At 35.4% G+C, this 24772-nt stretch overlaps 4 protein-coding genes across 8 annotated transcripts; 3 read left to right on the top strand and 1 right to left on the bottom strand.

Moving 5' to 3' along the window:
* The first annotated feature begins 5689 nt into the window (after positions 1 to 5689).
* On the top strand, positions 5690 to 11382 carry LOC126591443 (threonine dehydratase biosynthetic, chloroplastic-like). Of its 3 annotated transcripts, none has more exons than XM_050257124.1 (9): positions 5690 to 6229; positions 8006 to 8185; positions 8552 to 8821; positions 9324 to 9443; positions 9673 to 9921; positions 10019 to 10095; positions 10320 to 10437; positions 10813 to 10950; positions 11041 to 11382. In XM_050257124.1, exons 1-9 carry the CDS (start codon positions 5774 to 5776, stop codon positions 11179 to 11181), a joined length of 1749 nt encoding a protein of 582 aa, XP_050113081.1. In that variant the 5' UTR covers positions 5690 to 5773; the 3' UTR covers positions 11182 to 11382. The 3 variants fall into 3 exon arrangements, with proteins under 3 accessions (XP_050113081.1, XP_050113080.1, XP_050113079.1); XM_050257123.1 differs by having other exon boundaries at positions 9324 to 9530; positions 10022 to 10095; XM_050257122.1 differs by having other exon boundaries at positions 9324 to 9530.
* A 1190-nt stretch (positions 11383 to 12572) lies between these two features.
* On the top strand, positions 12573 to 15868 carry LOC126588562 (GDSL esterase/lipase At5g22810). The gene is made up of 5 exons (XM_050253663.1): positions 12573 to 12834; positions 13065 to 13195; positions 13317 to 13556; positions 14045 to 14300; positions 15416 to 15868. The coding sequence occupies exons 1-5, from the start codon at positions 12591 to 12593 to the stop codon at positions 15607 to 15609; spliced, it is 1065 nt and encodes a 354-aa protein (XP_050109620.1). The 5' UTR covers positions 12573 to 12590; the 3' UTR covers positions 15610 to 15868.
* Positions 15869 to 16711: 843 nt separating this feature from the next.
* On the top strand, positions 16712 to 18126 carry LOC126591045 (uncharacterized). Its single transcript, XM_050256578.1, has 4 exons — positions 16712 to 17040; positions 17112 to 17223; positions 17312 to 17373; positions 17733 to 18126. Exons 1-4 carry the CDS (start codon positions 16924 to 16926, stop codon positions 17838 to 17840), a joined length of 399 nt encoding a protein of 132 aa, XP_050112535.1. The 5' UTR covers positions 16712 to 16923; the 3' UTR covers positions 17841 to 18126.
* Positions 17682 to 24285, bottom strand: LOC126591044 (uncharacterized). Of its 3 annotated transcripts, none has more exons than XR_007612225.1 (12): positions 24072 to 24285; positions 23083 to 23436; positions 22553 to 22618; positions 22241 to 22380; positions 21506 to 21632; positions 20874 to 21025; positions 20430 to 20565; positions 19584 to 19668; positions 19234 to 19472; positions 18950 to 19083; positions 18069 to 18445; positions 17682 to 17940 (listed from the first exon to the last, which is right to left on the bottom strand). XR_007612225.1 is itself a non-coding variant. In XM_050256576.1 (11 exons), the coding sequence occupies exons 1-11, from the start codon at positions 24177 to 24179 to the stop codon at positions 18406 to 18408; spliced, it is 1581 nt and encodes a 526-aa protein (XP_050112533.1). In that variant the 5' UTR covers positions 24180 to 24285; the 3' UTR covers positions 18016 to 18405. The 3 variants fall into 3 exon arrangements, 1 of the variants encoding a protein (XP_050112533.1); XR_007612226.1 differs by having other exon boundaries at positions 18190 to 18445; XM_050256576.1 differs by lacking the exon at positions 17682 to 17940 and having other exon boundaries at positions 18016 to 18445.
* Between the last annotated feature and the right edge of the window lie 487 nt (positions 24286 to 24772).

Here is a 24772-nt window from a genome sequence, read left to right as displayed (position 1 = left end):
TATTCTTGATTGATGTTGTGATTATTTTTCTCGTATAAGACCTTGATTGTAGGACTTGATTATAGGATCTTGTATCTTGTTGTAATTCGTAAAACTTGCCTTGTAAAGGCTGCTGCTAGTTTGTATATTATAGGTTTGTGCCACTTGAGAAATATTTCAATGTGTCCGGAATATAAAATGATACATCATGTGTCACTATACCCGTACTACAGGCACAATGAAAATAAAATTTTCCGCTACTTATTTAATAAGACGTGATGTACCCCCTCGTATTTTGAGCAAAATGAAAAATTTCTCTTACTTTCATAGTTGGATTATCAATTCGGAGATAATCTCCATTCACATGCATACCTTTTGCCATATTTTCTTGCATTGACTGATGAGTGGTGGTCATTTAAAAAACTGTTTTGAAAGACCAAAACAATAAATATAATTTTTTGAGACATATTTACACTAACGGGAATAAATGATGGTGGCGGAAATGTTGATTGTGATATCGCTGTGATGACCCCCCCCCCCCCCCCCCCCCCCCCCCCGGCGGAAACTCCAACTTCAGTTTGTGTGTATAATGTTTTCGATTTGTGGATTCTATATATATATTTCTTTTTTTTTGGATTATATTATTAAAAAACATAGGAAGCACAATTTGGCGTTCTAGAAAATATAGTTAGGGACACGGTAGTTGGGATATTTATTTAGATTCCTTGTCATTTCATGGTACGTATGCATGATAATATTATTATACGTATACATGATTGTATTATTCTAGGTATGATTCTTTTATTATTTTCCGTGAGGACCGTGGACTAGCTCTACTCACAAGTCACAAGAGAAGTTGATGCGAAACAACATTTGGTGTTAAAATATGCATATTTGCAACCCAACAAAACTGCGAAAGGTAGAAGAAATAAAAGCAGGGTTGGTGCACGAGGAGTTCCAAGATTTCGTCCCTATCGAGAGATTTTTCAGTGTGACCGTCACACAAGGCAGTACACCACGTGTCTCTATGTAAATTGTTGGATATGTGTGTTAAAAGGTTAATAGCTTAAAAATTCAAAATTTCCACCACTTACATAAAAACACATGATGTATCATCCGTGTTCCCGTCATAACTAAAAATTTTCCGTCCCCATCGGTGCCACTAATCGACCTCATTGAATAATGAAATGATAATTTTGGTTGGCCAAAAGTCGGTGTATTGACTCCATCGATTTCAGTGGCGAAACTGAATAGAGTCTTTCTATTTAAACACAAAACCGAGTCTAAGTTCACCCACCAATAACCAATTTAATTTTTTTTTTATATTTTATTACATGAAAACATAAAAGAATGCATATTACTTAAACTTTATGATAATATTTTGGGAAAAAGAAATTTATGATAATATTTTTTGAACAACACCCACACAACACAAACCCTAATTTTCCGTAGAATAAAAAAAAACTTGTCACTTAGTATTACAGTTTGGTTATATTCTTCTTCGTTTAAAAGTGAGGGATCATAGATTCAAATTTCGTGTATGGCGAATTCGATACTAAATTAGGTTGTCCATTGTGTGGCTTAGCCGAACTCTCCATTCTCTTAATGCAAAAATATCGATGTACCAAAAAATAAAAAAAACCTTATATCGTTCATTTTCTTCCCCCCCCCTAGTAATAGAACAAGAAATGAAACCTTTAAACCCATAATTTCCTTTTTTACACTACCATTCTCTTTATACACCTACCTCTCTTTCTTTCTTTTTTTTAGTGAAGTTCATATTCAGCCTAGAATTTACATTTTTGTCCGTAAACTCACACTCATTTTCTTTTGACACCCAACCAAACGGAAGTAAATGAATACACACTCACACACACACATATGTGTTAAGATCGGGGGATACTCATTTGTAGATGCACATTTTGACACCCATATTATATGGTACATTCCGTAACTCTTTTCAAAGATCTGAATGTCTATATTTCAATTCATCATTCATAGATCATTCTTGCAAAATATTAGACAAATCCAAAACTAACACGTTCATTTGTAGTAAAGAAAATAGACAAATACGGTTATGCAAAGAAACAATCAAATGAGTATCACTTAATCCAATAGTCATAAAGTTTCGGATTTGGGTATTTTTGGTATTCCTGATCTTTGAGGGAAAATCTAAAAGAAAAACGGTTGGATCGTCGAAATATATTACGAAGTGAGCTTTACAAAATGTCGGTAAAAAAATGAGTGTCCTTAGTTGCACCAAAGCAAAGCCATTCTAATTACTTGACATAGCATACTAGGGCTGGGCAATTAAAAAAACAAACCGACTAAACTGACCAAACCGCATCGACAGTTTGGTTTGGTTTTTTATTTTTTGTTTTGGATGAGTAAATTGAGCCGCACCGACTAGAGTGGGTTTGAAGAGCGGTTCCTATAATTCTTGGACATCGATTAACTGAACCGACCCGTGCATTTGCTTTTATTTGTTTTAATCAGAATAAATACCTTAGTGGTGATAGTGGTGTTTTGTATGTATGTCTAAGATGACTTTTATGTTGCCTAGTTTGCACATTTTCTTTACTTTTCTTGACTTTTTTGTTGTTTGTTCTTGTGGCCCCGTTTTGGTTTTGGCTGTTTGTTCTTATGGCCTTTTTTCTATCCCTCTCTTTTCTTTCACTTTCAGATTTAGTTCTCAAACCTAACGTAGTAGCCTCCCAGCTGTGTCCTCCATTCTTCCTTCCTCCACCACCATCGTGAATCTCTCTAGATGATAGCTCTCTCCCACTTCGTCGTCATCCACAAACCGAAAACTGACCCAAACAAACCGCCATTGTCGATTAACCGACATGATCGATTTTAGACCTTGCTTAATCGGTTTCGGTTTGCAATTTTGGCTCAACCAACTAGGTCGGTTTAGTTTCGATTTTGGCCCAAAACCGACCCAACACAACCCGCGCCCACCCCTATAGCATACACAATATAACTTGACATTTCATCTTTTACTCAGTGCAAACAGATATACTTTTAGTTGAATATCAACTCAACACATAACAAACAGATGAACAAATAGATTACAAATTACGAATATTATTTGACCAACGGAAAAACAAAGAAACATGATTGCCGAGATAACTACACTTAGATACTACATTATAACAGACTTTTTTTTCAAGTGAATAACAAACATCCTATTTATAATAAACCCTAATTCCTAAACAAAAACCTCATCCTAATGAGCTAAGCCTAAAACCCAAACAATAAACTAATCCTAAATATTAATATTTTCCAACACTCTCTCCATGATAAAATGTAGAAACTCAACCGTACGTTTTGTACATACCTAACAATAAATACCATAAACATAATTTCTCTAACCCACATTTCATCCGAATCATCTTCTTTTTTCACCTTAAAATGGCTTTTATCATAAATGATCACTATGGTACAGCAAAACTCATACACCGAGAACCATAAGTTTATAGAAAAAGAGTAATGCTAGAAAGGTCACATTATTTTTGTATCACATTATTCGGAGATCAGAAAATACCAAAGAGCGACCGCTTTCGCTACATAGGATCTATCTTGCAAAAGAATGGAGAATTAGATGAAGACCTCAACCATAGAATACAAGCTGGATGGATGAAGTGGAATAGTGTATTTGGCGTGTTGTGCGACCACCGTATGCCACAACAGCTCAAGGGAAAATTTTATAGGACGGCAATAAGGCTAGTGATGCTGTATGGCACTGAATGTTGGGCGGTGAAGCATTAACACGTACATAAAATGGGTGTAGTGGAGATGAAGATGCTTCGTTGGATGTGTGGGCACACGAGAAATGGTAAGATTAGGAATGAGGATATCCGAGGTAAAGTAGGAGTAGCCAAAATTGAAGGAAAGATGAGAGAAAACCAGTTACGGTGGTTTGGACATGTGCAAAGAAGGCCTACTGACGCTCCGGTTCGAATATGTGACGACGGGACAGAGGTTCAGGGCCGAAGAAGTAGAGGAAGATCTAGGAAAACTTTGGAAGAGACCCTAAGAAAAGACTTAGAGTACTTGGATCTAATGGAGGACATGACACATAAACGAGCGCAATGGCGTTCTAGGATTCATATAGCCGACCCCACTTAGTGGGAAAAGGCTTTGTTGTTGTTGTTGTATTTGTGTACCGTGTGATATGCTTGTTCTACTGCGATATTTTCTTCTTCGTTTGCGTGGATGACCGATTCATGCTATAAAAATTCTTCGCCTTTAGTTTTTATAAATAATACGCATAACCAATATCAAAAGGGATAAACTTATTAATTGACATAACATCTGCACATCACTCACCACACCAAATGATATACCAATAGGGTACAAAAATGTGATTTTTCTAACATTTTTCTAGAGTAAAACACTTCATGAGAGAGTAATTCTACACTCATCATATTTTTCATATTTATACCACATCTCTAATAGAAATGAGACCCACATGTGTTGTAGGCTCTATCTCTATTACAAATGTGGCATAAAAAATATGATACAAGTAACATTTTTGCTTCATGAGATCAATTGTAAAAAAGAATATTCATTTATTCACTTGCCTTTTTTTTATTGATTATGAGAAATGTTAGGTAGATCACCCTTAATACATTTATATCATGTTAATGTATCATCTGATGTGACAAGTGATGCATATAATCAACATTTAATGAAATAAGGCTGTATTTCTCACCGCCCTCAAGTAGAGAGATTTCTCAATGTGTTAGGAATAAGGTCAGGTACACCAAGTGTAATAACACAAATTGATTGAGAACTTGAAAAAAAAAATTCCAATCAATTGTATTATTACGCTTAGTGACCAAATCGTGTTACCGACACTGAAAAATTTCTCCCTCAAGTTGTGGTAATGCTTACCACCTGACTTATTATCGTTGGATGAGTTTAAATTTTGAGATTTGTGTCTATTTATTAAACATATCTCGAAATTTAAACTAATCCAACCGTAATTAATATGGTGGCTTTGGGTGATTTAATTGACGTGGTTTAAACTCATCCAAACGGTAATAAATACGGTGGGTTTAATTGACGTGACATGTATACATTACATGTTACATCAGTTGATACATAAATATAGTACAAAAATATGACATTTCTAGCATTTTCTATTGAGTAGTTGTGATATTTTGTTTGGTTTTATAATGTAAGTTTAGTTTTTCTCTAATGAGTCTGAGGTAAAAAAAAACATTTCTTTGAAATTGTGATATAATCAAGAGCTCACATTTGATTACCTTTTCTTTTCTTATTTGCTTGCAAGTTGGATCAATGTCCAAAATGATCCCCGGCATCATTTTTCTTTCCCATTTTGTTTGGGAAAAGGATCCTTGCCGGATCTTTTTCATGGGGATCCTGGAGATTCCGTGATCGTGACTGTTCATCGTATATTGTGCGGTTAGTTTTTGTTAGGTACTATTTATATTAAATTTAAAATTTAAAATTTTGAAATGATTTCTGACTGTACAATGTACGATGAACGATCACGATCATGGAATCTTTAGGATTCCCATGAAAATGATCCGGCGAGAATCATTTTCCCTTTGTTTGTAGTATTAATTCATTTAAATTTTTAAACAAAGGAAATGTTACTGTGCTACCGTAGCTTGCTAGCTTTGGCTCTATATAATGATACCAACTCTCCAAAGTTCCCAAATCCTTCTCAAATATACAAACATAGTAGCATTAGTTCTTCTTCTATTAATTCGTCTGTCTCTCTTCTTCTGTCTGTTTCATTATTTTCTTTTTTTTTATAAAGATGGAGACTCTCTGCAGCCTGACTCCTTCACCCTCCTCACCTCTGTTCCGTACAAACGTACGGCAGCATAGTTCATCATCAACATCCTTCCCACACCTCATAATAAACCAATCACCATGCATCACTACTGCTATACTAACAAATCCAGCTGCTGAAGTAATCTCCATCAAACCTTCCAAACTACCACTCGGTCCCTTCAAAACGACACCGCAGGAGTTGAAGATAGTGGCCCCGGAGACATTACAGTACGAGAGTGGGTTTCTTGGAGCAGTGCCTGATAAATTAGTGGAAGGAGAAGGAAGTAGTGATGATATTCACGATGCCATGAGTTACTTGACAAAGATTTTGACCTCTAAAGCTTATGATGTTGCCATTGAGTCTCCATTGGACTATGCTTCCAAGCTCTCTGAGAAGCTTCATGTTAATATTTGGCTCAAGAGAGAGGACCTACAACCTGTGAGAATATTCTTCTTCCTTTTGTTTAGTTTTGCATTTGGCACATGATATTTCCTCGTATGCATTCTGCTAGTTGTAACCATTTGGTCTAATGTTATTCAATTAGTCCACGCTATGTTAGAGGGTCTAGTGAATTAGTCATCACTTTTTCTATGTCGGAATAGGTTAACCGATAAATATGGATTCACTAATAATTTTTGTTCTAAACTAACATCAGTACATAGGGTTCGGTTTTAATAATCATTCCTACGGTGCTTCGAGGGGCTTGTATATCAAGTTGTTAGGAGATTCATCCTACGTATGAGGTTCTATGTATGGTTCTCATTTTCTTACTACCGTTTGTATCTAGAAAATAAAAACGTTGTCAAGTTCACAGTTTGAGTGCTATAAGTCGTTTATAATCCATTTAAAGTATACAAAACTCTATAGTATGTATTCTCCTGTTGAGAATGAATCTCACATTGATGGACATATAAGAAAGTTGTGTTACTCCTCATATTGTCAATTAGTTTTATGGTGGAACTTCAACTTTCTTAACCTCCATCTGATAAAAGATTACATGATAGAGTGGCAGTGGATGGTAGATTTTTTTCTTTTCTGAATCTTAAAACAACTTAAAAAATATCTTCTAATACGGATGTTTATACCATAGTACCATAAAATATATATACGCACGATTATAGCGTTGAACCAAATACTTTATTATTGGTTCGTTAAGTAAACAAATAATAGAAGTGTAAATATGCAGACAGGTATACATACTTTATTTTTATTAGTTATTATTTAAAACAAAAACGACAGCTACTATATATTTGGATTCTGGCTTGATAGGCAGTCCAAATTCGCACATGTCCCAGGGGACAAAATTACAGCAAGTCTTGCCTAGATTCTTTTGCCCCAATAGTTCACGACATCTTGTTAGAGACAAGAATAATTCTAACTAATATGAATAATTTCTCTTTGAAACCTATATATTAGGCAAGCTGGACATAAAGGCCCTAAGTAGGAAAAGGTTTTACATAGAATGAGTTTTGTTTATACCATACTTAGGGCCTCCGTATTTAGATCTTGTACAAATACTCGGGAGACTTAAATGTAATTATGTAATAAAGGAAGGGGCAAATATGTAATAAGTGATGATCCCTTATTCTATAAAATGACTCCTCACCCTCACAATTAGGGAAGGCCATTTCTAAAGCCTTCTCACCCCTCTCACATCTCCTCTCATATTCAAAGGTTCTCTCCCTCACTCCCCTCACCTCTCAGATAAATACAATATCCACCTCTCAGATAAATACAATATCCACCTCTCAGATAAATACAATATCAGTGTGGACGTAACCCAAACCTTGGGGTGAACCACAATACATCTTGTGTTATTTACATTTCATGCAGATTCACGGTCGGATTTACGTTGTTCCAAGACCTCCGGTTTTGTGCATTAACAAGTTTATTACCACATTAATGTTTCGGTCCAATAATATCATAATAGGTGTACATTTTTTGGACTTAGATTCATTTCTGTCCCCTCCCAACCCCTCCTTTTAATCTAAACCATTCTAAAGAAATCTGATGGGCAAGAGTTTTGCTGCATAGAGCCTTATTGTATTAGTTGCCATTAAAAACATTCAACCAACAACTAATATAAATGGTATGTCTGACTAAAACGAAGTTACTACTAGTACTACTTCCTAAAATTTCAATAAAAATGCCTTTTTTTCTCTGTCATGGTTAATACTAAAAGAATCTAATTGAGGTAGTTGATAATGCATGCAGATTTTCTCCTTTAAAATTCGAGGAGCTTACAATATGATGGCAAAGCTTTCCACGAAACAATTGTCAATGGGTGTCATTTGTTCATCAGCAGGGAATCATGCTCAAGGAGTTGCACTATCGGCACAAAAACTTGGTTGCACTGCTCTGATTGTCATGCCCATTACAACTCCTGAAATCAAAGTGTGACATCTTCTTTCTCTCTCTCTCTCTCTCTCTCTCTCTCTCTCTCTCTCTCTCTCTCAAACACACAGGTTTAACAAAATTCTAGAAGTTTTTTAGCCAAAATAGTCCATGAGATTGGTATAACTCCTCAATTTGGTAATTGAAATTTAAAATAGGTAAAAATGCTCCCTGAGTTTGTCCACCGTCAATTATTTTGGTCATTCTGTGAAAAATCTCCATTAAATAAGACCAAAATGACAAAAATATATATTCTCAAATTCTGTCAAATCATTTTGGCCCATTCTCAAAAACTATTTTGATTAAAATGCAATTCTCTAATTATCAAGAATCTGATTTTTGGGTTTTCCTGAATTTTCTGTTCAGTGGAAAACAGTGGAGAAGTTAGGTGGACAAGTAGTGCTTGTGGGTGACTCATATGATGAAGCCCAAGCATATGCACAACAAAGGGCCGAAGATGAAGGCTTAATATTTGTGCACCCTTTTGACCACCCAGATGTCATAGCTGGCCAAGGAACTATAGGAATGGAGATTCTGCGTCAAATTCAAGGTCCATTGCATGCAATCTTTGTGCCTGTTGGTGGTGGTGGACTTATAGCTGGAATTGCTTCCTATGTCAAGAGAGTTCGCCCCGAGGTTTGTGATTTTTCCCAAAAAAAAAAAAAAAAAACAAAGACCGTTATTAAGGCAAGAGGAAGAGTTCGAAACTGTTATACTATTTTATAAGAGGGAAAGTTTCAAATTTCAATGTATGAGTAAAAATCCAACACCCTACCCACTAGATTATTGGACAACTATCCAAGGTTTGCAATGTTTTTGAAATGATTTCAGAATTTCATACAAGGACGTATATGTATGCGTGGTAGATGTATGTGTGGTATATGTATGTGTGTGTAAGATATATATCTGGCCTAATGAATGACGTAGCATGTGTTGGCAAGTGTTAATAAGATAGTGTTTTTTATTGTCAATATATCTATCTCCTTTTAAATGTGTATTATTTGATGCTTAATGTAATGATCTATCTTCACACACTCGATCCTAGCCTCTTATGTGAAATCATAGTCATTTATCAAGATGCTCGTCCGCAATTAATCTTTGGTGATTGCATGACTTAATTGGTTTCATAATCATGCAGGTCAAGATAATTGGGGTAGAGGTATCCGATGCAAACGCAATGGCACTATCCATACATCATGGTCAGAGAATTATGTTGGTGAAAGTGGGAGGATTTGCAGATGGAATAGCAGTAAAAAAGGTAGGGGAAGAAACGTTTCGGTTATGCAGAGAACTCATTGATGGAGTAGTTCTTGTTAGTCGTGATGCCGTTTGTGCATCAATAAAAGTGAGTCTTAATTTTATCTTAATTTATACTCATTAAAGTTTCAACTAATCATGTTTTATTTTAATATCTTCTACTTAGACTGTGTTTAGAGATTCCAATCTCCTACTTTAGTTGTATTTTAGTTCGTGTGCTTCTGTTGCAGGATATGTTTGAGGAAAAACGGAGCATACTTGAACCGGCAGGAGCTGTAGCCATCGCTGGAGCAGAAGCATATTGCAAATATTATGGACTGAAGGGTGAAAATGTTGTTGCTATAAGTAGTGGAGCTAACATGAACTTTGACAGACTAAGATTGGTATCTCAACTAGCCGATGTTGGTAGGAGACGCGAAGTTTTCCTTGCAACATTTGTTCCAGAAAAGCGTGGAAGCTTCAAACAGTTTTGTGAACTGGTATTTCAAAAGAACCTCTTCCTATCATTATCATAAGGAAAAAAAAAAACATTGATTCATCAATTCTGAACGCTAGCTTATATCAACATTTGACTAGCAGGTTGGTCCAATGAATATTCTTGAGATAAACTACAGATATGATGATAAAAAAGAAAGTGGCCTTATTCTGTACAGGCAAGGACCTCTTACTCTTTAACTTTATGTTCTTGTAAAGTAAATCCTTAATGTTTCTTTCTCTCAGTACTGTAAGAAATATTAATAAATTAGAAAATGATGTTATTAACATGAAAGTTTGTCGTTCAAAAATATTGTTTTCAACTAAATCCAACATTAAAAAAGTTTGTAGTATAATTGTTCCACATATTGATTGAGTCTCTATGGTCATATATATGTTGCAGTGTTGGCTTTCAAACTGTTTTGGAGTTGGAAGAAATGTTGGATCGGATGAAGTCGGCTCAACTACTGACGATTAACCTTACGAATAAGGAACTAGTTAAAGATCATATGCAATTTTTGGTAATCAATCTCCTCACCTTTATTTATTTTTCATTATATAGACACCAATTGTATCTCTCGGTTTTTAAAAGAATCAAATCGATGCAAAAACATGAACAAAATTTGATGTGTAATGACATGTTGAGGGTTGTTAGTTCTCTCTGTCATGTTTAAAGTTTTGTTTTAACCAAATTATTACCCCAGCAAACAGTTTTCTTTCTTTCTTCTATCTATCAACCCAGGTCCCATGTAATGATGTGATATATATGTATCTAAACATATGTATAACATGAGATTTATGAAATGACTCGTCCATACTTTGTTTCCTTTATTTGCCTCTCCAAAATGGTTCACAGTTAAGGTTTTGATCCCATAAATTTCCGGTATATGCATCAGGTGGGAGGTCGATCGTCCTCTATCGAAAATGAGATCCTTTGCCAGTTTTCCATTCCAGCGAGGCCAGGTGCTTTGTTGAAGTTCTTAGATGCTTTCAGTCCCCTTTGGAACATAAGCTTGTTCCATTACAGTGGACAGGTTTGTACCTGTTATGCTGACAATCCACTTTACTTATTGTAACTTGTTGCACAAGGCTAATTTTTTTTCGTTGTGTTTTCATCTTACCAGGGTGAAAGTGGTGCGGATGCGTTGGTCGGTTTACATGTTGCAAGCTCTGAGATAAACAAGTTCAAGGCTTTGGCTGATGCTCTAGGGTTTGATTATAAATTTGAGACAAACAATGAGACCTTACAATTGTTGTTGCATTAGATAACCCGCTAAACGGGCTAGGTTCGGCCCAACAAACTTGAGTTATTTTAAGTTAATTGAACTGTTGTAAACTAAACTTTAAGAGTGGGTGAGACTGAGAGAGCGACGGGAGAGGGAGAGAGAGAATGACTCAAATATATGTGAGAATGTGTTTCATCTCATGACTCTGATCTTATGTTAATGTGTTTCATCCCGTGACTCTGATCTTATGTTTTTATTTGTACTTAATTATAATGAGTTTTCTTGTTTTATAAGTAATAGTCCTATGAGGATTTGGTCTCCAAATCCTATTAGGATTCCTACTCTAAATTTACACAATCATATTCCTAAAGAATAATAATATTTACAATATATTTAAGCTAAATATCCCAATAATTAAGTCTTATTAACCCCGAAGTGAGTTTCAATTTCTAAAAGATTTTTCTAAATATGATTACATGTTCCTAATTCGTTTTCCAATGCTCCGACCAGATATTTACGAGTCATATGGTGGGGCTTAGTTTTTATATGAGACATAAATTGAAGTGTAGCTGTATGTGGTTCTTATCTTGAGTTTAATAATGTTGGTGGATTTTGGTTCATCAATTATAGGGTATGAATATCAGTTTTTTGCAATCTTCTCTTACTCCGCTCTTTAATTTTGGGAAAAAAGTTTTGGTTTATCAATGAGCTGAAATTATTACATTTAGTAAAATAACATCCTTGTCCACATTGAAAATATTGCTGCATGTAACAATTAACAAAGACCAAGTTGGCTTCCAAATTGAATTTAAAAGAACAAAAATTATAGCTACGACAGGTGCCAGTAAACACTGAGTCTGAAAAGCTGTGTGATTCAGATGCAAAGTTCAAAGACAATTGATTTCGACAAGGGGGGTTTGAAAGTGATTGAAGAACTGCCATAGAAATTGATAATATGGCACACAATACAAAACTGAAAGAACAAAAGAAATGGCCTGCAACTGGTTGTATGTATGTCTATATAATTCAGCTGCATGCCAATGTGTATTAGACGCTATGACAGCTCAAAGAACACACTTCATTAAGACACTCCACGAACCACCCCCTTTATTCTGCAGTTAAATTGATTTTGAGTAGTCCTATACGTAGATAACATGCATGGATTTTGGAGTTAAAAGACTTTTTTACCCTTAGAAAGTTGCGTGTCTCTTATAATCTCAAGAGGGTGAGTTTGGTTTTTCCTTCTCCCCAATTAAATATATTGGTGGTTGGTATCCCCAATTAAGTAATCTGTTTAGCACCTCTAAATTGCCCAACTCATAGCCTATGGGCAAATTCACACTCCAATGTTAAACATTCCACTGTAATAATAATAATATAATATATATACATATGTATATATATATATTTGTTTCAAAGCTCTTCATAAATCCCCCATCCCAGTTCTGATGAGAAAGAAAATGGGATCATTAGTTTCTTTCCTTCTTGTGATTATAGCATTTTCTCTGCAGGCAAATGGGCAGCCCTTGGTTCCTGCAATGTTCATATTTGGGGACTCAGTTGTGGATGCTGGTAACAACAACCACCTCTACACCGTGATCAAAGCCAACTTCCCTCCTTATGGAAGAGACTTTGTCAATCACAAGCCAACTGGGAGGTTCTGCAATGGAAAGCTTGCTTCAGACTTCACTGGTATTTTTATATTCTAATCTGCTCTAATTTACAGAAAGAAAGATTCAAACTTAGGTGCAAGGGAATTGGTACATTGCATTCGCTGACCAACTCACTAACTAGCGTAACTTGCATCTGGAACTATTTATATCTTAGAATCGCCATGCATTTCTCAAGTCTCCTTTTTAGACAATATTTTTTTAGCCCACTAATTGGTTTTTTTTTTCTTGGTTTGTTTTCTTTGACTGCAGCTGAAAACCTTGGATTTACTTCTTACCCTCCAGCTTATCTTAGCAAAGAAGCCAATGGAAAAAACCTCTTGATTGGTGCCAATTTTGGCTCAGCTGGTTCTGGCTATTATGAGTATACAGCAAAATTATATGTAAAAAGAAAGAAACAATTGCAATTTTAACTAGTTAGAAGATCTCTGTAATTTCTCACACATGAACATTGTAGTATGATTTTTTAATTTTTCGTATGTAAATCTTGGTGTTTACATGCAGGATGTAATTTCACTAAATCAGCAGCTGGAGTACTACAAGGAATACCAAAACAAGGTGGTGGGAATTGCAGCACGAAATAAAGCCAATTTTACTTCAATAATATCTGATGCAGTCTACCTTGTTGGTGCTGGGAGCAGTGACTTTCTTCAGAACTACTACATTGATCCTCTTCTTTACAAGGTCTATACGCCCAACCAGTTCTCTGACATTCTCATGCAAGCTTATGCAACATTCATTCAGGTAGATCACAATTCTTCTCCATACCTTTTTATTAAAGAACGGGAAGAGGAGATTCGAAATTGGACCTCTCCTAATACTGAAAATTAAGAGAAAAAATCTCTTAACAGATTTCAATTTGGACCCAATTCAAGCCAATAGCAAACTAAAGCCTCGTTTCTTACCCTTCATTGTCTTAGACTGGACTATTTCTAAGGGGAAACAATTGAAACCAAAGGCGGCAGAGATGGAGACAAGGCTACCGTGAGACCCTCTTAGTAGACTAAAATCGCATATAATAGTTTATTAAGAGATCTGACAACTCCACTGAAAATTTCTCACTCCACCCTTAATTAAAAATATAATTATAACCAAATTGAAATCGAATTCAAACTACAAGATAAATATTATCGTTTGTTCTTCAATTATCTTATGAAGTATAGTAACTAAAAATGGTGAGAATTACTGCAAACCCTAACCATTAAGAAACTAATGAAAATGGTTTGTTACAGAATCTATATGCACTGGGAGCAAGGAGAATCGGAGTGACCACATTGCCGCCACTTGGATGCCTGCCGGCGGCCATCACCATATTTGGGTCGCACAGCAATGAGTGCGTGGATAAAGTCAACAATGTTGCAATCTCATTCAATAACAAGCTCAATGCCACATCTCAGAGTTTGCAAAATGACCTCTCTGGTCTTAAGTTGGTCGTCCTTGATATCTACCAACCGCTCTATGACCTTGTCACAAAGCCTGCCGAGAATGGTACGTGAAGAAGAAGAGCCTTTATTTGGTTTAAAGTTAGTCATGCACCAAAATTAGCTTAAACAAAACTTAAAAGTAATTCGATGGGGCAGAAACGACAAAATTTGACTTTTCTTTCAAAATCGATCTAGGGACGACTTTTGCAGCTTAACACAAAATGTGCTAGCATGAGCGACAAGAATAAATTTTAGTACGGCTTTCCTCAGAGTTAGGGACTGCATTTGTAGCATTTAAAGTGAAAAATACTACTAGATGACGACGAACTAAAGTAGTAAGATAAAGTAGTTACATTTTAAATTAACCTCAATTATTTCTAGAAGAAGACCATTATATAGAGAAGAGATCTTCCACCAAGGGCTATCGAATAGTGTGATATGGATCTTTGAAATTTCATTCAACGGCCTACCTGTTTTGATCCCTTAAAAGCTATAATAAGTTTTAGCCGTTGAATAAAAATTTAAAGGTCCATATCACTTGATCTGGTAGCCTTGGTGGAAGAGATCCGGAGAAGATCTCTTCTCCGTTATATAATCTGTCACATCAATTAATGTCTAATGAAAATATTTTGGCAGATGTGTTATATTTTAGGGTGGTGTTGTTCACACATCTATCTCACATATTTCATGTTAATTTTTATTCTTTGGTCTTCTTTAGTTGATTTTATTCGACTACCAAAACTTGAGAAGTGTATGTAAAAAGTAAAATCGGGTGAGGAGATAGCAACACCCATGTATTATTGTATGGCGTTGGTGAGATAGGAGAGAATCCGGATGTAAAACAACTGCCAAAACTATAAGAAATATGATTATTATCATATGACATATGGATTGGGATGATAATTATACCTTTGCATACATCTAACTCATTATTTTTTGCTGGAGAGAAACTCACATGAAACACGTAGCATATTTATTTCTTTCATCACATGACTTGGTAGTATAATGCGACAGATAATTCTTGGTTAGTTTTTCTTGATGGGCCCATGACATACAATATAAATGGATCAATTCGAAATTTTGAACACAACACGATTATAAATTGGGTTGATAGTTCAATGAGACGAACACGACCCATCGACACGAGTTGTCGCCCTTACTAGTGACTGATGTTGACAGGGTTTGCGGAGGCAAGGCGGGCTTGTTGTGGAACAGGGCTGGTAGAAACAGCAATACTGTGCAATGCAGACTCAGTAGGGACCTGCGCCAATGCGTCTGAGTATGTCTTTTGGGATGGCTTTCATCCTTCTGAGGCTGCAAACCAAATTTTGGCCAATGATTTGCTCAGCAGTGGCATCTCCCTCATCTCCTAATTAAATTAAATTATGCACTTAATCATCGTTTTTCTTGTTTAATTATAAAATTAAAATAAGTGCTGGGCTGGTGTATTTGGTTGCTTGTATTCTTGTTAATTTGATGGCTGGTGTGCTTCTTTTAAATTATCGTGAGAGAAAAAAAATGATCAATTAGATGACAAAGTTCTAAAAACTCCACTCATGTAAGTTTAGTAGAATGAATTATGAATTGTGTTTATTGCGTTGAAATAAAAAATTAATTAAGTTTTTATGTTTAGGTCTAGTGCATTTATCTATATTTTGCTACATCTGGTTAAATAAAGGATCCTTCTAATAATTTAACATTTAAAGACATGTACATGACACATAAGCTAGAAGCCAAAATTATAAAATTAAAGAAAATAATAATAATTCGATCAAAGTTAGTACCCCACATTCCAAAGGTCACATACTAATTGAAGACATAACTACTATACTTATATGTATTTAAAATAATAATCATTTAACGGTTAGATATAATTCATGTAAATATATGTAATTGTATAACATGTAAATTTTGTAGCCAAATTACGAATTTAAAACACCTTATAAAATGAGTTCGTGTGCTCAACAGTCGACTTTTGATGAAGTACTAAAGAAACTAACATTAGATTAGATTACCAAAGTTGTTCATAGTAGTATTCTTCAGTAAAATCATATATCACACAAAAAATAGCACACAAATGTATTTTGTTGCCTCTATAATTCATGTGAACAAACAGATTAAAATAGGATGGTACGATCCACACACCTCTTTTTATTTCTTAGACATCATTTTCAATTCATATTTTCAATTTTCGGCCTTCAATTGAATGAATTAAAAAACATCAAATGATAGAAATTAACATGAAGTGTTTAAGGCGTAAAAAAGGTGTGTGGATAGCACTACCCTTAAAATATTCAGATTTTTTAATGTTATTGTAACACAACCCAATACACCACGTGTCATAATATAATTGAACAAATATTTTTATTTTTAATTTTCAAATGTTCAACCACTTGTTTTATGATACACCGTGTTCCGGATACACTGAAAAAATCTTCAGTTAAAATAGTTCCCATATAGCAATCTCACCGTCTCCATTACTTTGAACGACACCGTTATTGCCTTTATTATCGGATACTGAAAATGCGACAATTTCACTTTGGCTCTCCATTCTCAAACAATTTGAATTTGCCTCTCATTTTTCCCTAAGACGGTCCAAAACGCACTAGCAGAAGTCAGACGAGGTTGCGTTTAGTAGAGAGAGAGAGAGAGAGAGAGAGAGAGAGAGAGAGAGAGGGGAGAGAGAGATGGACTACAACCTAGCAGCACTGAAGCTGCTGTGCGTCCAACTGAAAGACGCGACCGAAGACACCAAGAACGCCATGGAACTCCACGGCATCGCCTTCCAACGCGCCTGGTTGCAGGTCTCTAATCTTCCCAAATTACCGTTCTCCCTTCCTCCTACTCTCAATTAACACCGACTGATCACTCGCAGGGCATTCTGGTCCATGTCTTCGACGACGGAGAGCGCTTGCTCCTCGACGACGGCACCGGAGTCATCGAGCTCTCCCTCAGACCCGAATTGCGCCATCGTACTTGGAAAATCGGTATCACCCCCGCGCACATTAGCATCCTCGCATCTTCCTTATGCGCATTTTAGCATCTTTTTCTTTTTTTATTCATTTATTTATGCAGGAATGTATGTAATGACTGTTGGACGGTACACGCTCCGTAAGAATGAGCCGCCAATGATCCAGGTAAAATTATTACTCACGTTAACTAATTTAGCGTAATAATATCGCTTGTAATAATAAAAAAATATTAATCGCATTGTGTGACCCATAACCTAAGGTCTTTTAGTTGACGTCTTGAGAATAAAATTACACTAATTTTGTTACTCACATTGTATGACCTAGACCCATCCAAATTTAAGTAGCGTTACATATATTATATTTGTTACTTAAATTCGGATGTAGGAAACAATATTTTGTTGTGATTTGTCATCTGAACCAGTGATAGAAGAATTTTTCCGGTAATTTAGGTGGCTACTGTATACATGGACAGATTTAGAAACGGTAACACCGAAATTTAAGCTGCGTCTGTGACTGAATATCAGGTACACAAGATGGTTGATCTTTCGGATTCCCATGATCGAGAGGCAATGTGGTACCTCGAAGTTATGGAGGCATACAATCTTTTCTATCGGCGCCTAATGGAAGGGTGAGAGAGAGAGAGAGAGAGAGATGGAAACCGAACTATGTACAACATTTTCCTTGAAGCAACTCCTACCAGTTGTGCTCGACATTTGAAAATCCCTTGCTTACCTGCATCAAAAGTAAGAACGTTTGAAAACGTATGAAAGCCCACATGTATTATGTCAAGCATGCTCAAGTTACTAGTACATGGAATTTGTAAGCTTTATTATTGTATCAAACATAATCAGCAGCCATACACCAATGTACTTGCATGATTCTTTTATCTATCGGCTCGCGCAGTTTCAGCATTACAAAGATCATCCAGCATTGATGCAAATTGGGCAGATCGTATATGTTATCCTCTCCTATCTTAGGTACCTCTGTTCAGTTTCAGAAACTTTGACGGTGCAACCATCTGTCCTGACTTTCCTTGCCTCAGCAAAACATTATTCGAGTTGCATTAAGCAGGTTTTCTAATATGCAAATATCCACTTCTGTGTTTGAGATGTAGTTTTGGTTTCTGGAAATCTCGTTCTTACAACTACATCTCAAACAGATTATGTTCGTCCTGGTGATTCTGTCGCTGCCATGACTCTATTCTTCCGTACCCTGAGAAACTGTAGACGGTTCATGCCTGAAAGTAATACAAAGTGATGACGTTCTTCCATAAATACAAAAGGAAAGTAAGCACTAAAGTCAGATACAGATAACAACAGTTTTTACTATCTTCCGGTATTCTTGCCATCTATGCACACATGACACACCTGAGTGTCAATTCAAGAAATCATCTTTCACTTGTACAACAACAACAACAAAGCCTTTTCCCACAAAGTGGGGTAAATCATCTTTCACTTATAATGATAAGAAATTATAAGGAATCCCGAAACACTAACAAGTTGACAACAAGGCAACGACAAAGGGTAGGCGCTGCTGAGCCCAAGAAAATAAATGAAGGTTATAATTTTGTTTTGAAATTTAGATATAAAAAGAATGATGCAATACTTAAACGAGAAAAAGACTAATTAGATGTACTGAAAATTGGAAAACTAAAACCTTTTTTAAACAAGATGATCTTTGAAGAATCTTAAAAGCATTTAATAACCATGGGTAACAACCAAGAACTGTGGAACAAACTTACTCAGAATGCTTACGACAGCAGTCCAGCAATCTATCAACACTTAAATCATCTGCATGTTCGTCCGTCATGTCATTATCCTTGGCATAATCCTTTGAAGTAGTCCATTGATTTAAAATACTGACGATCCTTCTAAGCTGTAGCAAAAGTGAAGGAAAAATATATTGCAAGACATGGAATTTGGTACGTGAAACAATATAAACATCACCTATAACAAGAACTTAAGGTTCTACTATCGACTTAATTGCATAGTTATTGTAAGTTAACAAATTGGCAGAAGAGGATACAGCTGTAGTTCTAGCTTTTGACTGTAAGTCGCCTAATTGAAAGTCAAGAAGATCATCTTCAATCGCATCAGATTTGTTGACTAGAACCAAAACATACTGCTGGAGAACTGATGGGCTCATTTCCTTTTCCTTAACTCGAACCATTAACCTTGCAATGATGTTCCAGAGTGCACTCCTTGCTTCCAAATCGTCCGAAGAAAAGGGAAATAAATCAAGCAGACCCTGTAAGAAAGGCAAATCTGGACGGATACGAAGTGTCACTTCCATGTCGTGCCGTGATATTAAACCAAAAGCACATGATAGTAAATCTTGGAAGGAATAAACAAGTGAAGGAAACATAAACAGTTTACCCTCCGCTATCTCCGATGCTAGAGTAGATTCATCTGAAAGAATGTTCGCAATTAGAATTGCAGCTGTAACACAAGAATTTGACACCTAAAAACAAAAAAATTCGTAAGTAGGAGTCAATCGCCACAAACGTTTTGGTCCAATATAACAAATGGCGAATTAGAAGGAAAATAGTATAAAGACTGCAACAACCTAGCTTTTTTTTGTTGCAGAATGTAATATAGTTTTTGTCCTTTCCTTTTGTTTATTTTTTCGGTTCAACACCATTTGATAACTGCAGTTTGAAATGTCATAGCTGCCTTCCCTCCACAAAATAGTAGCCTCGATTGCTACTTATGATCAACTTCACTATTCTTCAGCAGAACTAGTATCCATATATCTATTGGGTAATTCAGTTGATGTAAAGTTATTTAGATGGTGTCAGTAGATTCAGTTGTTTCTAAGTCATAAGAATGTATACAATATCATTTCCTTTCTTTTCAAGGTCCTCCTTTTCTCATATTACTATTGAATGGAAGGTTTTTCTTCTTAGAAAAATTACTAAAATCCTTATTTCATCAAAGATCCAATTGCAAAATTACAAACTGATGTACACGATCCTTAGGTTAGCCTCTAGATTTTTTTGATACAAAGAACAGATTGTTCATGAAACTTCTAAGAAAAGTAAGAATGTCAATTCTCTGTGGTGAATAGTTGATTGGTGTTAACTTTCAGCAAATTAGCCAATTGCCAGACTATCAGCTGGAAGCAGTGAACAAAACAGCAAAACCAACAACTTCATAAACATGGAAATTATAAAGTATACCTACGATTCGTACTCCATAATATCTAAGATAGATAATAGGTACCTCAACTTTATCAGGGAGTTTGACTAGGTCACAAGCTAGCTGAAAAAGTTTCTTGTTTGAACAGATGTGTTGGGAATGACCATCAATAACTGAGAGAGCTTCAATGGAACGGAGGATTACATCAAGAATTGGGTACCTGGAATTGTACAAAAATGAGCATATATCAGAACGAATTTACAAGTACATTTGTAGGTGACAGACTTACAAATAAGTTTTACATTGCAGAATTTTACACAGTAAAAGAATTGCAGGCTGAAAAAACCATGATCAACAATATTATTTCCTAAATAAAGCTAATGTAACAGAATTGTCTCCTTTTCATAATCTATTAAAAGGCATAATCAAAACGAAAACATCAAAATGCTTATGAAATAAATGCAGAACCAATTTGACACATGGTACATGTACAAGGAAACTTCAGCTGCAGATGGATTATCTACAAACCTTTCAGGTTCTCTTTCACTCATTAATTTGCTCATTTCGAAATCCAAGAGATTTATGAGTAGACTTGCTAATCCCAGCTTCATTAAAGGTGGAAGGAGAATATGCACAACTTCGTCTGAGTTTTCAATGGTGGCTAACAAGAGTTCAACATTCTGTTAAAAAAAATTCAGTAAGACTACGAACACAAACATTCCAACCTGGAAATAGAGGTAATACAGTTTAAAAGTGACTTATTGATATGTTTTACCAGTCTTTACCCTCTGAAGCATCAGTAAAAAGAGAATAATAGGCATAATCCAAGGTGTGGATCCTAAAACTATTGTCAAAGTTTAAATCAAATATAGGTAGGGTTTTCACACCATATGATTATTTCAAGTCAAGTGGTCCTATATCCGGTATCAATTCCTGAGTTCAAACACAGTTCAACTTCATATTCCATTGTAATTCATTGGTGAAGTGTAAAGGTATCCATAAAAAAGCAATAAACACCACATGCATGATAAAAAGTACAATTATATAAACAAGAACATCCAAAGGATTTACTCGGGCAAAAACTTTTCACTTATGAGTCTAAGAAAAAGTGACGAGGTACCAAACCTCATTTGAGCAAAAACTTAAATGGTATCTGCTACCTTTTCTATAAGCTGTAGATTTAAGCTATTTTCTGCCATCCATAGAATGTGGCTCAGATTGTGTTCAGACTGCAATGCCTTGGCCCAAGTAATACGTTCACTACTATGAAGACCCACAGTTAACAGCCTGTGTCAATATAATGATTGTAAGATTAATCTCTGCATGAATCCTTGGTATCTGTAAAATCGCTTTGTACATGTTACGGCAAGAAGCATAAAAAGGTCTGTGAAATCATTTATAAAATCACTTGGTATCGTTGAAGGCATGAAAAACATTTTTAAATTAGCACCACGAAGAAATAAAGATACATGATATAATAACCACAACAATGTCCTATCTGTAAAACTGTAATAAAATAAGAGTGCAACATATAAGAAGACAGACATGTACCACCACTTCCCTTGTTTGCTAAATGCAAATGATTAGGAATTATTAAGCTCCATATAATTCATTAGAGATATATGAAATATAGAGTACGTACTGTCCTTATGTACCACACAGAAATCGGTTTATAACAACAGAAGTAGAAACGAATTTCAAGGTCGTATATTTCCTCGCCAAGCCAGGAATATGCAAGAAGCAATTGAGAAAATGACTATTACACAGACAGTATACAGCATAATAGGACAGGAAATAAGGATAAACTTTAATAACATATACAAGTCAACACCAAATATGATAATACCAAATCCAGAAAAATTAAATAGGAGTCATGGATGAAACTTAAAAATTACCTGCAGATTTCACATAAACACTGAGCATCATCAGAAAACAATTGATCCACAATTATTCCAATTAATCCATTTGTAGAAATTATTTGTTTCATGGGAACTTCATGACAGGCAAGGTTTCCAATAATTCCAAGGCTAATTTCCTGGAATAAGAAAAGAGAATATAGTCGCATGCTGAGAACCTTCGAAAACTACTAAGTTACCATGTACACTAGTTTTCACCACGAAAGTTGGAGGGAAACAGAGATAGAGGGAGAGGAAAAATTTCGACTTAAAACAAAAATGATGTCATAGCAAAGGACAAAATTGACTAACCATAGCACGCACAGATTGTGAAACCATAAGGTTTGCTAAAAGCACTTCAAGTACAAGGTTTTGCACCTGCACAAATAAGTTTATATGTCTATCTCATGAATACAAAAGAAAATACATAATAAGAAAAGAGTACCAGAAACATAGAAAAAAATCAAAACTACAAATCCAGCACCAATCTTTTATAATTTCTAAAACCTCGAAATTGTGGCCATTGCATATGATATTCTTTTCCAAAAATAGTTCTATTGTTCATGGTGACAAGCAAGTTGAAGCCATATCAAAAATGATAAGCTAGAAATTGCTTTATATTTTTTAAATGTTATCACCCATCAAGTCATGTCAATAATGACTGTTTTGCAAAGAAATAAAATAACGTTAGATATTACTGTTTATAAATTTGCAATGCTTGTCTTTTAAATTTTTAATCAATGATTATTGGGGATAACATGATCACAAATGAGAATATAACACATCCAAACAAAATCAAAATGAGCAAAAAATCATAAAGAGATGAAGAAAATCCCAAGCACCATGAGTTCTGCATGAGTTTTACTTGCAGCAAGATCCCATAAAATGCAACCATACTCTTCCCAAGCCTCTATTCCCACTGGGAGACCATATAAATCAACGTTTTCTCCTTCCTTCGGAGCATTTTTATGAAAATCGTCAATAATGTCCATGCTTTCAGATACATCTTTTGATGAGTGCGGTGATATGTCTCCAGGTGGAGTGGGCTCGCTCTTTTCCATGGAATCAGCATTTAATCCTTGCACAAGGGCCTCAAAACCCGACGAATTGTGTTTATGGTTTGCATTAGCTGGTAGAAGTCTCCGTATCAGAGAGATCACATAACTAGGATCTACTGTTGTTGAGATGTCAAACAGCTGCAATGCGTGCATGGAAAAACAGTTTGAGCATCAATTATGTTGGCCATACGAACAAAATCTTGCTCTTATACATGTCTTTACAATTTATCCATGTAGGCAGCGTGTGCTTTTCAGTTGTCAATCGTCACCAACATAAATTTTCTACTTAGTCAAGATGCAACGAAATACACAATTGTACTAGATAAGCTGAAAATGTCTCTTTGCCACGGCCAAAAACTTCGATACCAAAACCCAATTCACTGAGTGAGGGAAGGTACCATCATTGATCATTGAAACAAAAAACCAAAAGGATTATTAAAATGGGACAGAATTTGTGTAAGCATAGTTTCTTTTGACAAAAATGTCTTTCCAAATTGGCCCTCCATTACTACTTAGTAGAACAAATTAGTTTTCGTATCGAAACCAACATAAATCTAAGCAGCATACAGGTTTTAACAGTGAATAAACCGAAAAGCAGATTAATACCCACATCACAAATTCCCCCACTTTATCTTCCTAATCAAATAAAACGCAACTCGAAGAACAATAATCAAAACCCAGAACCCAAAAACTCCAAAACCCACAGATGCCCATCGAATTTGTACGGAACCATTGAAATTCAAAGAGAGAGAGAGATTAAACGGTGATTTTACCTCATCAGGGGGAGCAGAAGGGTGGTGTGCGGTTGCGTTGTGGTCTTGTAACTGTGGTTCTTGTTCTTCTTGGTCCTGTAGAGGTATTGAATTGGTGTCCAGCGCCATTACCGCCAGCTTCAGACGAGCCTTTCTGTTTGTCTGGTTAGGTTTCCCTCTGTTTTCAAATTTTTTGGGGAAGAAGAAAAGCCCATTCCACTGGTTTCAAATTAGAGTGATATTTATTTATTTCGGTTTAGTATTCTCCTAATACACTCCACATTTATTTTTTTAATTAAAACATATCTTAATACACCCCGTTTATTTTCTTAAAATACTCTCACACCCCCACAATCTCAATATATACCTCATATTTTCTATCAGCAGTTTTTTTTTATTTTTTTTTATTTTTTTTTATTTTTTTTACTGCTTTTATAATATGCAATCATGCAGAAAATTAATCATGCTAAGGTATTGATTCTGGCTGTTTCTTTTCAATTTTTTACAGAATCTTATGAAATTAAAAGTGTTCAATATGCGTTCCTCCAAAAAACCTAATTGAAGTTTCAAATCTTTCTCGGAGTAAAAAACTTGGGCATATAAATCTTTTTTACTGTAAAAGTTTGGTTGAAGTTTCTTCATATTTTTAATATCTTCACAAGCTTACTTTTCTTAAATTTGGAGGGTGCACGAGTCTCAAGTATCTTCTGAATATGCCACAC

This window comes from Malus sylvestris, chromosome 11 (genome assembly GCF_916048215.2).
Source record: "Malus sylvestris chromosome 11, drMalSylv7.2, whole genome shotgun sequence".
In the NCBI taxonomy this organism is placed as follows: Eukaryota; Viridiplantae; Streptophyta; class Magnoliopsida; order Rosales; family Rosaceae; genus Malus; species Malus sylvestris.
This window is presented reverse-complemented; position numbering and strand designations above follow the sequence as displayed.

Coding starts and splice junctions, on each gene's coding strand:
- LOC126591443 (XM_050257122.1), top strand. CDS start 5,774: ATGGAGACTCTCTGCAGCCTGACTCCTTCACCCTCCTCACCTCTGTTC. Junction 8,822..9,323: donor TCAAGAGAGTTCGCCCCGAG/GTTTGTGATTTT, acceptor ATAATCATGCAG/GTCAAGATAATTGGGGTAGA. Junction 10,438..10,812: donor AAGATCATATGCAATTTTTG/GTAATCAATCTC, acceptor TATATGCATCAG/GTGGGAGGTCGATCGTCCTC.
- LOC126588562 (XM_050253663.1), top strand. CDS start 12,591: ATGAGAAAGAAAATGGGATCATTAGTTTCTTTCCTTCTTGTGATTATA. Junction 13,196..13,316: donor AGTATACAGCAAAATTATAT/GTAAAAAGAAAG, acceptor GTTTACATGCAG/GATGTAATTTCACTAAATCA. Junction 13,557..14,044: donor CTTATGCAACATTCATTCAG/GTAGATCACAAT, acceptor GGTTTGTTACAG/AATCTATATGCACTGGGAGC.
- LOC126591045 (XM_050256578.1), top strand. CDS start 16,924: ATGGACTACAACCTAGCAGCACTGAAGCTGCTGTGCGTCCAACTGAAA. Junction 17,041..17,111: donor TCCAACGCGCCTGGTTGCAG/GTCTCTAATCTT, acceptor GATCACTCGCAG/GGCATTCTGGTCCATGTCTT. Junction 17,374..17,732: donor ATGAGCCGCCAATGATCCAG/GTAAAATTATTA, acceptor ACTGAATATCAG/GTACACAAGATGGTTGATCT.
- LOC126591044 (XM_050256576.1), bottom strand. CDS start 24,179: ATGGCGCTGGACACCAATTCAATACCTCTACAGGACCAAGAAGAACAA. Junction 19,473..19,583: donor AGCATCGGAGATAGCGGAGG/GTAAACTGTTTA, acceptor GTATCCGTCCAG/ATTTGCCTTTCTTACAGGGT. Junction 19,084..19,233: donor CAAAAGCTAGAACTACAGCT/GTATCCTCTTCT, acceptor CTTTTGCTACAG/CTTAGAAGGATCGTCAGTAT.